This window comes from Maylandia zebra, linkage group LG1 (genome assembly GCF_041146795.1).
Source record: "Maylandia zebra isolate NMK-2024a linkage group LG1, Mzebra_GT3a, whole genome shotgun sequence".
NCBI classification, from domain to species: Eukaryota; Metazoa; Chordata; class Actinopteri; order Cichliformes; family Cichlidae; genus Maylandia; species Maylandia zebra.
In genome coordinates this window covers 26,799,297-26,811,476 of record NC_135167.1, presented here as the reverse complement: position 1 = coordinate 26,811,476, position 12,180 = coordinate 26,799,297, and the positions used below count along the sequence as shown (strand labels likewise).

Sequence of the window (12,180 nt, the reverse complement as noted above, 5' to 3'; positions counted from 1 at the left end):
GTGATTGTTACATTTAGGAAGGCAGGAAGAAAGCAGTTGGTTGTCTTAGCTTACCCAGAGCTCTGAGGTCCTGCAGGGCCATGCTCGAGAGCCTCGACAACTTGTTTGGTACAGCAACAAGGTTGATTTCTGCCTTTTTCAATGCAAAGAGATTACCCAGATCAGAGGAAATAGGATATAAGTGCAGCTTGCCAGAAATATTTCAAGCAGACATTTCCAGTCATCTACTCTAAGTGACATTTTCTCTTATGTGTGTTTTGTGCTCACACTTATGAATGTGTGTAAATATATATACCATAGACATGGTGTTAGTAAATTTCTTAAGTTAAGGAAATCTGAACTTAAACCATCTCTCCACAGGTTTAGGAAAGCGGAAGAGGGTGATGGATGAGAAGGAGTTGATGATACCTCTGGAGTTAGGGTACGTATAAGTGACAGATTTCAACAAACACACTCGGGTTACATTTTGCTTCAGCCACAGATGTACTCATTTTTTTGTTTTTGTTAACATAGTGTTATTTATTCCGTCTCCCAAACCTAGGTGGCGGAGGGAAACTAGAATCAAATCGGTGGCTGGACGGCCGCAGGGCGAGGTGGCCTACTATGCCCCTTGTGGCAAGAAACTGAGGCAGTACCCAGATGTGATGAAGGTACCTGGGCCTCATGGCCTCACAGCACGCTTTGAATCCGTGATACAGATTCTTTTGGGCAAAAAGATGAGCAGTTTTGTTTGTAACAGCGACTACTGCGGGATGGTTTATGATTTATCACGGAAGGATTTTTTCCCCCCTCTAATAACAGCAAAACCGCTCATCCACATTGCTCAAAGAAATGCTTATGTATCAGGATTTGTTCTATATTATCTATGCTACTGCTCCAGCTGTCCCTCCAAACCCCCACCCCATGCCTCCACCCTCCCTGCTTTCTGTGACCATAATAGTGACAGATGATATTCTTAGATTCACTTCTTGTGCCACTTTTTTCACCTCTCCTTCTCCCTCCCCGCCGAATGATTAATGGTTAGTGTTGGGATGCACGACTTTGGCCCCATTTGTACAATTTAATATGACCTGCGGCCTTCTTTGTTTGTTTCATCAAAAGCACAAACACACAGATTGTCTGAACTGCCTTTTGAGTGTTGTCGTGCAAACACACGCGCACACACACACACAAAAAAGAAAAAAACTCCATGCAGTAACATCCACTCGCTGCTAGTCAGGCAGGCAGTAGGCAGTAAAAGCCTGGCGATGCCACAGATAAATAAGAAAGGGCCTGAATTGTGCACCCCAAGGTCAGAACCATTTTTCCCTCCTGAGAGCTGTTGCTCTTTTTTTTTTTTTTTTTTTTTTTGTCCCCTGGCTTTTATAAAGATTAGCAGCACTGCACCGATGCACTGTAACCGTAGACTCCCTTCCATCTAGTGCCTCCCAGTTGCTTTTCAATGTCGCTAATTTTCACATTTTTCCTTTTTTTTCTGCCTAAACCAACGCCATTATTATTTTCTCTTCTGTAGTATCTATCCAGAAATGGAATAAGTGGCATCACGCGTGATAATTTTAGCTTCAGTGCAAAGATAAGGGTTGGTGACTTCTATGAAGCCAGAGAAGGACCCCAGGTGACTGCCTTTCATCTCTCTCTCTCTCTTTCCCTGATCCCTCTTCATCTTTTCATCTAGCGGCAGGCAAAGCTTCATGCAGCAGTCACTGTCAGGGCATGAGTAGGAATCAGCCAAAGCCCTCAGTAGTCCTAGTTCATAGACCTCGCACTGTGCATGGAGAAATGTAATAATCAGCTGACATTACTTCCACAGGTGACCACTGATATACTCCATGTAATGTCAGTGTGTGACACAAAGAGATAAACTAGGAAATGGATGTGTGTTTCTAATTGGAAGCAGAATAGAGGAAGTGCTAATATAGAAATACAGCAGTGCTGAGGGGCAAGAGAAACAGAATTCTTATTTAATCTGCTATTTAGCCTGTGTTTTATTGTGAATCACTTAAAATGTAATGATATATCATTTTCAGTCTCTGCTGAATGCAGAGCCTAGCAACTAATGATTTAATTGTCCTTTAGTCACATGAACTGATTCATGCTGGCAAGTCATTCACTGTTGCATCTCTCCACATCCCTCCCAATCTCTCTTTCTCTACTTTATTTTCTGTCCCTTTTTCCAGGGTTTACAGTGGAGCCTGTTGAAGGAGGAGGAGGTCATACCTCGTATTTTGGCAATGGAAGGCCGAAGGGGTCGTCCCCCAAATTCGGAGCGCCAGTTAGCAGGCGAAGGTGCCAAAGGTAACCGACGAAGGAAGGGACGACCCCCTAATGTAGGCGATCCACTGGCGCCTGAGGGCCCTAGTCCCAGTCAGGTCAAACTTCTGCGCAAACTAGAGGCTCAAGGTTAGCAGAGGAAATGAGCCCTGAAATATGTTTGTCATAAGTGTGTGTGCCATTCATCAACCAGCTATTATTCGGGTAGCTAACGACAGCGAAGGGGTCACAGTTTCAAATATTTTTTTTTTAGCACAAGGACAAGTTTTTTCTGTCTTCTGTTTTTTTGTCAGGCTTTTTTGTTTGAGCCACCTACTTTATCTGAATAATACTAACAACAATTACTTGTCAAGATGAATCACCATTGTTAACATGTCTTGTTTTTGTGCCTTTGTGTTGCTTAGCAAAGCCCTGCAAACCTGATTTTTCAGCCCTACCTATGTAAAAAATATTTGACATGTATTGCAGTATTTTAAAAATGCTAACGGATAAATATATCACTCTAAGTTTATTGTTGCAATTGCTAAACTTTATAAATGAAACCTTAGGAACGATCCCAGTTATTTATATGTCCAGTACAACTACAGAGGTTTCTCACCGGCACCGCTTTTGTTTCCACTTTGCAGAAATAGCCCGTCAGGCGGCACAGATGAAACTGATGAGAAAACTGGAAAAGCAGGCGCTGGCACGTGCAGCCAAAGAAGCTCGGAAACAGCAAGGTAAGCGAGTACAGGGCTGTAAACATGCTGGCGGAGGTTATTTAATTGGTCAGTCGGTCACTTCAGACTACTTTGATCTAAATCAACAGAGTATAAAGCCCAGCAAGAACTCATATTGCTTGTATAGCCTTTGTTTGCATGTAGGTTCAAAACTGTTTTCATCATTTTTTAAGCTTTAATCTTTTTTCTCCTCTAATCTTTATTGCATCCAATCTCAAGACTGTTTGCTTAGCTCTCGCTTAAATTCAGAGATGTAGCTAGACATGTTATACATTCAGAAATGTATAATGCACCAGAACATTTAAACAGTGGAAAACAATTTTGATCCCAATCCCGAAGATCACTTAGATTTTTTTAATTTAAGTTTTCCAACTAGACAGCTCAAATCCATCGAGTAAATGTGCTGACACGAGTGACCCAAACATGAATACCAGCCACTTGTGACTTAACTGTGGATGTACCCTGTAGCTGCTGTGTATCTGTGTGGGGCCAGTTGTTAATGAATTTGTCCCTCAAGGATCCATGTTAGGCCCGCTGATATTTACCTTGTACATAATGTCATAATATCTGACAGATGCAGTCCAGTATTGTAAATGCTTAGAAATCCGCTGAGGCAGCTTGTTTTCCTTCATGTGTATGTATCTGTCTGCAAGTTCAAAGGTAATTCTGAATACTGATTAGCTAGGTTGGGGCGATGATTGCTGATCTCTCATGGATCAGAATGTCTTGGGCGATCTGGGCACTAGCTGGGCTCCAGTTTGTCTCTTGACAACAGTAATAAACAATAAATCCCCCAAACTGTCTATATTGGATTGTGGAGATCTCCTTAAAAGCATTAAACAAAGCCAATCACAGTGCCATTCAGTTTGTTAAACAAGACAGCATTTTCATCCACCTTACTGCTGTGAGTTTGATGAAAAAGTTGGATGGTCATTACTGGCGTGAAGAGAGCATCGGCTGCTGGGATATTTAACACCCTTAGTTCCCTTCAGTGCTAATAACCACAACAACAGACCGAAGAAGGCTCGTACAAGGAGCCAGGGCCAAGTTTTAATGTTTACAGACAGCAAGCAAATAAATGAAAGCGGAAAATAACTTTTCAAACTGGAATGAGCTGTAGCTGTAGCTCCTTCCAGGAGCTCTGAGAGGTTTTTTTGTAACTCTTTCAGTCGGTGTGGCCATGTGTCTGTATGAGTTGTTTTGAGTTAAGCGATTCATGATGAATTGAGCTATCATCTGTAATTATCAGACCTGACCTACAAAAGTGATCATGAGGTCGCTGAGATTTCCTGCATAAGTGAAGCATGAATGTTCACAAATTAACCAAAAATAAGCACAAATGTCAGCGTCCAGAAAATTAGGATTGAGACATGATAGTGAGAGACCTGCTGTACCCTAAAGCCATAGATGTAAAGTGTTGTTTAGATTCTAAATAAAATGTGCCATTTTAGCGAGGTCGTCTATGCATGTCGATTGTTTTCGAGTCACGGCCTTATTTTTACAGTACTCTGTTTTAATTTAGTCCCTGAATTTCTCCGTGCCTTGCTAAAAAAAATACATTGTGATTTCAGCGAGACCTCTTAAATAAATAAAGCGGAACAACTCCGAGTCTCTCAGATATGAATACAGTTGGAAGCCCGTGTTTTTATAGGTCACTTTTCTAGACACTGATGTAACACTGATTTGACTCTTGTAGCTATCATGGCAGCGGAGGAGAGAAGGAAGCAGAAAGAGCAGATCAAGATTCTCAAGCAGCAGGTGGGTCTTCTTTGTGGGTGTGCTGACTGCATTTTTCCCATCTTTTCCTTATCTAAGTGTCCTGACACACACACTCCCTGTGAGCACTGCGGGAAATGTTGAATTGTTATTTTTTGATCCTTTAAAGCTTACTTTTCAATTACCATTATTACTTGTAGTGCTAAACTTGTTGTTGTGACTTTCTGCCCGGCCCAATTGGAATAGAGTGGTTGGAAAGTGATTTTATCTGGGGATGTCTAAAATATTAAGAGATTATGTTTTTCTTTTTTTTACAGGAAAAGATCAAGCGTATTCAGCAAATTCGGATGGAGAAGGAACTCAGAGCGCAGCAAATTTTGGAGGTACAGAATCTGATCCAGCAGCACCTCTGATTAAGCAGAACATTCCTGGATAGCTACAGCCCCTCAGTCTATAGTGTTTTAATCTTCCTAAAGCTCATTACTGAACAGCAGCATGCATTGGAGGGAGTTGCGTCTTCTTAGGCATAATTCCACATGGAACTAATGCTAAATTGGTCTTGGTTGACGGCTGTTGAATATTAAAATGGCTGTTGCTGCCTCTTCAGACCTTATTTAAATTGGACAGAAAAGTCTTTTTTTTTTTTCATCAGACAACAGTAACAGTTTAGCATAAGTGGGTCGAGGGGGGAAAAAAAAGGTGCCGTTTTCTACACACAAACACACATCCAAGGATGCAGACACGTTCACACAAACACACACATATGCAGGGCCACACAATTATACTGTAGGAGCTTCAAAGTGTTTTAGCAGGACTAAATCAATTTTGAGTTGACACGGTTGGCAAGCCACTCTTAACAGGAGGCTTCAACATTTTCACAATTACGTGTTAAAGAGATACATTATTCATTTGCTGTGTTTTACAAATTTGACTGGCATTCAGGAGCATGAAATCTTTGCTCAAACCAGAAAACTGCAAACAATCAGTTAAAGTGCTGCAGAGCTCAAGTCTGATTGGACTTGATGTGCCTGAATGATATACATCTCCGTGATTCTTGACTTTAATCTTTATTCAAAGGCCAAACGGAAAAAGAAGGAAGAAGCCGCCAACGCCAAAATACTGGAGGCTGAAAAGCGTATAAAGGTATGCTTACAAATGAAACTCTTGGAAAAAATATGGAAAACTGTGATATACCTTTATTTATTTATTCATTTGTCTTCAAAAATCCTGTTCATTGAATTGTATAATTCATTTACCGTGTTGTGGGGCTTTTCCATCAGCCTGTATTTGTACTTTTCACGATATTAATACAATGGAAGCATATTGATTTTTCTCTCATCTTCTCATTCTCGCCTTCAAGGAGAAAGAGTTGAGGAGACAGCAAGCGGAGATGCTCAAACAACAGGTAGGCACTCTAAACAACTTACTGAGCCTCTTGAACCTCATAGTTACTGCTGAATAAAACCATTTACCTCAGACTTGAATAAAAATTTGAAGGTGCGTGTGCGTGTGTGGATGTGTTTATACTTTGTGAATTTAAATATAGGCATGCGTGAGTGTGTGTACGTGAGTATTTCTCTGTTTAAAACGCCTTGCTTATTGGTATTGGATATTACTTCTGTTCCATAATATTTTGCCAACTCTCTCTGCCAGGAGTTGGAGAGGCATAGACTAGATATGGTATGGGTATGTTTATTTTTGTACATCTAACACCTGCATCGTGTAACTGGTTGTGTTATGGTTGTCATAGCAATGCATTAAGTGTAGCACTGGCTGCTGTCATACTACATTCTTCTGCATGGCTTTCCAGCAAAACCAACAAAAGAGAGAAAGAGTCAGTATGCTGCCTCCATCTGCTCGTCCTGAGGGACAACTGACCCTGTCACGGTGGCCAGGCAGCTTCTTTCCCCCTCCCCCCATCCTCCCCTTCTACTCAGAATGCATTGCAAAGACTGCTAGCCAATCCACACTCACTGTCTCAAAGTGCGCTCGAGGAGTTTCCATCCATCACATACATTGTCTAACTGTTGTATTGGAGTAGCCTGTGTTACCCGTGAGTGCTTGACGATTTCGGCTCAGACGTTGAGCTTGTGTCTGTTCGTCCGTGCATCTGTTCTGCAGTCCACAGAGTGCTGGACTTTAACCTGCCCCATCCCGGCCTCTCTGTCATTCACTGTTCCTATACTCTGCACAATGAATGAAAACAGCTACTGAGAGTCATTTCGTCTTCATGGTGGAGACACTTACAGGCAGATTTCCCACCAGTTTGGTGCGGGCACCTTGGAATTAAAAAAAAAAGACCTTTGGGGGGGAAAAAAACAGAACAAGAATACAATCATCTTCACCATGGGGACTGTATGGTTCTATGTAGCTTTTTATTTTAGCCTGGCTCTCCTGCTTGTAGCCCTTCTTACTCATACACACTCACACACACAGTCGCAGCTGAATCTAAAGGTTCGCCTTCCTGTCGTGGACCAGGCCGATTACTGCATCAACCTCACGTGCACTACAGCGTTTGAAATTAGGAAGCGCGTTTAATCCCATGTGTTTAAAGTTGTCTCGTGTGGCCGTATCGCACTTGATTTATTGCAGTTTATTATCATAAAAGCCTTTAACGTCTTCGTTGTTTTTGATGAATTGGAAGAAGCTGAATGCCACAGGCTTTCTGTCGTTTTTCAAGTTTTCCATTTGTAGATAAATCAAACAAATAAGCACAAAGAAATATTGCGGCAGAGTGCTTGGCATCTAGCCTGTTTTGTTTATCACAATGACAAAACAGTCCTCACAAAACAGCCCATTTTAGTCAGCGAGAACTGGAAATGTCCTTGGCAAGCCCTAATAGTGGCAATTGTGTCTTTCTGGTGGATCACAGAGGGAATGACAGCCTGATATGGAGGAGCGGGAAACCTTAAGAGATCAAATAAAATGATAGTCAGTCACCAGTGATTCCTGTGCCCTTTGGCAGTAGACTGTGTATCATGCACCAAAGAACAACACAGACGTCTCATCCTCAGCAGTCACATACTGTGCTAACACTTAAGCTGCCAAAACCACTGAAGTGAAACTGCTCAGTTTGTAGTTACACCTCACAATCCATTCCTCTTTATAACCCCCTACTAAATATTACAGGTGTGATGTGTCCCCCCCAAAAAAGGCGATATCATTGATTCATGTAGCAGAATTGATTGTTTTTATCATAACTCTAATGACATGTGGCATGTCAGATGACTTCCGGCAACTAGTGTTTTGTTGCTTTTGTTGTGTCAGCTCTAGTTTAGAGGCGCCGTCACCGATTCCAGCTGCTTCTCTTTTTGAGCCTGTCATCACATCTATTTTGTACCGCATCTATGTGTTGCTTTTTGGTTGTCATTGTACTACTGTACTCTTCACTTATGCTTCCACCATACATGTGAAAGTGTATACATGTGAAGCATTGTTCTGTGTTTGTTCAAGTATGGTGCCTCTACTGAATTTAGTGCATCACAGTTTTACATTAATGCACAATTATACTAAGGCTGGCCTTGACTACTGTATGTACAACGTGTGCTTGTTAATGTTTGCCTGTTTTTTGTTTTTTTTTGCCCCTTTAGGAGAGGGAAAGGAGGAGGCAACATGTAATGCTGATGAAGGCTGTTGAGGCTCGCAAGAAAGCAGAGGTAGCCCATATGCACGCAAATAAATGCAGAAACACACACGGGCGCACAGTCCACTCCATAAAAAGAGCCTAAGTCATTATTCCCTCGATGGATTCCTGCTTCCTCTCCTTTATGTGCGCTCTTTCCCTTCATTCATTTTTTTTTCTGCACACTTACCAAGTCAAAAGATTCTGGCCCTCAAGCACTTTTCCTTTGAATGCACAGCAGCATTAGGCTGAATTCTAACACAGCTCAGCAAAGTCAAGTAAACCTTCTTGTCTGTTTTCTCACACACACACACACACACACATTTTTCTTTCCTAATGCTCCCTTGAATTTTGGACTCTCTAGGAGCGTGAACGCTTGCGGCAGGAGAAAAGGGATGAGAAGCGTCTGAACAAAGAGCGTAAACTGGAGCAACGGAGGCTGGAGCTGGAGATAGCGAGGGAACTGAAGAAACCAAATGAAGATATGTGTCTGTCTGATCATAAGGTATCTTATTATTATTATTATAATTATTATCATCATCATCATTATTATTATTATTATTATTATTATTATTATTATTATTATTGAGTGGACTGTTTTTCCTGAGACCACGTTACTGAATATTTTTATGTGGAAATGTGCGCCCTCAAGTGGTTAAAATAACATACTGCAAAATACACAAACTAAGCTGTCACTACTATTTTGAGAACATACACATAACATGTGACACACATGTTTTTCTTAGCTTCACTAATCGATCCTAATATGAGCAAAAAGAGTCATAATTTTACTGATATTGCTGCATCCAGGCTCTCCCTGAGTTCTCCAGGATTCCCGGACTCATCCTACCAGGACGTGCCGTGTCGGACTGCCTGATGCTTATGCAGTTCTTGCGAGGCTTTGGAAAGGTTTTGGGACTCGATGTGAACACGGATGTGCCCACGCTGGGAATGCTACAGGAGGGCTTGCTTAATGTGGGGGACAGCATGGGCCAAGTTCAAGACCTTCTGGTCAAACTGCTTTCTCTGGCAGTCTGTGATCCTGGTTTGCCACCTGGACAAAAGGTGAGCTGCGTTTTGAACTGACTGATTCTGCTTTAGGACTGTAGCTGAGACATAATCAAGTTAGTAAATATGATCCATAAGATACAAAACATTAACAATGCCACCATATGTAGCTTTATCATATACATTTAGGACTAACTTTAGGATTATAAAGATCTTGCACAAAGTCATTTAGAATGACTTCAAAATCAGTGTTTTTACACTTGACTTGACATTATTTTAATGCTGATGCCTCCATGCCTTTACTAGCAATGTGATATTTTTGTTTTTAGGTTAAAGGCTTGGGTACATTTTCATCTATTTAAAAAAAAAATATATATATATATATATATATATATATATATATAATTTATTTGCTATCATCAACTTCCCTATCCTTAGACAAAAACCATGCTGGGGGACCACCTGACTAACGTTGGCATCAACAGAGATAATGTCTCCGAGGTGCTGCAGATGTACATGGGAGCCCATTGTGGAAATACAGATCTGGCTCCTTTGGCTCTCAGTTTGAAGACAAAGGCCTTTCAGGCTCACACGCCTGCTCAGAAGGCCTCAATTTTGGGGTTCTTGGCTAATGAGCTGGCCTGCAGCAAAGCTGTCATCAGGTAGGTAACTGACCACTTTGAGTACTTCACAGTACTGTGCAAAAGTCTTGCACAATACTGTGGAAATACTCCATATTTCACTTCCAAGGAGCCAAGCTTTCTTTTATTTATTTATTTGAGTAGTCTTGAGCAATAATTCTCCAGGGTTTCTAAAAGACTAGCAGCTTATTTTTAGTTAAATGACAAAGGTAACACGCCTTTAATGACATAAAATAGTATTTTTTGCATCAACAAGGTGATCCCCAAACAAACTATCTAAAGAAAATGAACAGTATCTGAAAGTCATATCCTCAAGGAATAGGACCTGAGGGGTGTATCTGGCCTTTCAGTTGATCCATCTATTGTTCACTGAAGCCTCATCAAAAAAGGTCTCAGTGGAAGAGTGGCTGTCAAGAAGCCATTTTTAAGAAAGAGGAATCGGGATAAAATGCTATGGTCTGCCAAATTACACAAGAACTAGACTGAAAATCAGTGTCAACGGGTTTGATGAAGTGATGGTGTTGGTGGGGCCCTTCCCAAAATTGGTGGAATTATGAACACGGAAAAGTATGGTAAGATTTTCATCCATCATGCAGTATCATCAGGAAAGGATGTGATGGGCAGCAGCATAATCTTTGATGACAGTGACACCAAATACACCAGCAATGCAGTAAAAGCATACTTCGAAAAACACACAGTCATGGATTGGCCTCCACAGAGCCTGGATCTCAACATTAGTCATTATTGAACAGAGAACAGAACAAAAGGCAACCAACATCCAAAGATTAACTTTGAATGTGTTACAAGAAGCCTGGAGAACTATTCCTAAAGACAACTTAAAGAAATGACAAGAAATCTGCCAAAGAGAGTTCACGCTGTGTTAAAGAATGAATAAACGTGGTCATTCATTAGAATTGTTGTTGCCTCATACACCGTTTTTCTATGTATGTTTGCACATGTTTCAATAGAATAAAAGAAAGAAGACTTTTGCACATTACCATATGTCAGTGTAGGATGTGTCTCTTCCTCTGAGACAAAATTAAAAATCTAACAGTCCTTTTCACCAACCACACACTGGAAAAAATTAGTTAATGCGGTATATGTGGTTTTATTTTGTTTAACGCTGAAATTATATCTGAGCCAGTGATGTTATTTTTTTATTGATACGGTGGAGAACAATTAATAAAGCTGCAGCAGGGAGCAGTAATTTGCAGTCCTTTTTATTGTAGGGAAATAATAAAAGTATTAATTTGTGCTCTGGGATACCAGCTGTTATATTAAGCTTTTTTTTGAGCTGTGAATGGTAGCCAGCCCCCATGAACTTTTACTCATTATATTTATTAGTTTCCGAGATTACCTAAAACAATGGATGTACACTGCCACAGCTATAATTAACAGAATTGTGTTTCCTCGTGCAGTGAGATTGACAAGAACCTGGATCAGATGGCAAATATGAGGAAAGACAAGATTATTATGGAGGGAAAACTGAAGAAGTAAGATTTCTTAACCCTAAAAATAATGTTTTTGTTCTCCATACTAGGTCAGACTAAACTCCTGTGTCCTTATACAGGTTGAGAACCATTTATGCCAAACGAACTGGAAAGAGGGAAGCCAGCATGGGTGTGGAAGAGAACCAGTCTGTTGGCACTCCATCCTCGGCCACCAAACGCAAGAGGAAACTGGGTGGAGACAGCGAAGATGACGACGACGACGACGATGACAGTGACGACCAACCGGAGGAAGAGGAGGAAGAGGAGGAGGAAGAACTAAAGAAGGTTAGAAAAGTGGAGACATATGATGAGGTAAGGTGATAGAGCCAGCTTCATTATAAGAAGCTAAATGTTTGTGCAGTTGCTCAAAGACATTTCCTGTATTTGTTTGTTCCTTCTATCAGGATGAAGTTGACCATGCTACTAGTGTCGAGGAACTGGAGAAGCAAATAGAAAAAATGGCCAAGGTATGTCTTTCTTGAACACGTTTAAATGCTTTAAAGTGCATGAAAATCAGTGTTTGATTGATCCAGTTAATGTGGGATATACTCGAATATACAAAGTGAGATTAAAGAAAAATCTCCTGCTGCAATAAAAGTAATACGTCAGACACCTGCAATGCTAGACTTTGGAATTCAAGCTGCAAAATGTGTCGAAAACTACAATGTGATTTGTACGTTGTGTGGATATTTGTGTTGCCATAGGTCTGTTTA

The 12,180-nt window shown here is 40.9% G+C and overlaps 1 protein-coding gene across 15 annotated transcripts in view; it reads left to right on the top strand.

Annotated features, from left to right (window-relative positions):
- The window catches only part of baz2ba (bromodomain adjacent to zinc finger domain, 2Ba), a 68,111-nt gene that overhangs the window by 47,948 nt on the left and 7,983 nt on the right, over positions 1-12,180 (top strand). For 5 of the 15 annotated variants that reach the window (XM_023154708.3, XM_012916965.4, XM_012916964.4 and 2 more), the window contains 17 exons: positions 361-421; positions 542-650; positions 1,514-1,615; positions 2,178-2,400; positions 2,898-2,990; positions 4,687-4,748; positions 5,024-5,089; positions 5,784-5,849; positions 6,067-6,111; positions 6,360-6,392; positions 8,297-8,362; positions 8,693-8,833; positions 9,139-9,393; positions 9,775-9,998; positions 11,396-11,470; positions 11,548-11,779; positions 11,872-11,934. In XM_023154708.3, the coding sequence (XP_023010476.3) occupies positions 361-421; positions 542-650; positions 1,514-1,615; positions 2,178-2,400; positions 2,898-2,990; positions 4,687-4,748; positions 5,024-5,089; positions 5,784-5,849; positions 6,067-6,111; positions 6,360-6,392; positions 8,297-8,362; positions 8,693-8,833; positions 9,139-9,393; positions 9,775-9,998; positions 11,396-11,470; positions 11,548-11,779; positions 11,872-11,934 (1,916 nt within the window). The remainder of the gene's footprint in view (positions 1-360; positions 422-541; positions 651-1,513; positions 1,616-2,177; positions 2,401-2,897; positions 2,991-4,686; positions 4,749-5,023; positions 5,090-5,783; positions 5,850-6,066; positions 6,112-6,359; positions 6,393-8,296; positions 8,363-8,692; positions 8,834-9,138; positions 9,394-9,774; positions 9,999-11,395; positions 11,471-11,547; positions 11,780-11,871; positions 11,935-12,180) is intronic. The other 10 variants (XM_004543383.5, XM_004543379.6, XM_004543381.5 and 7 more) reach the window with 8 other exon arrangements.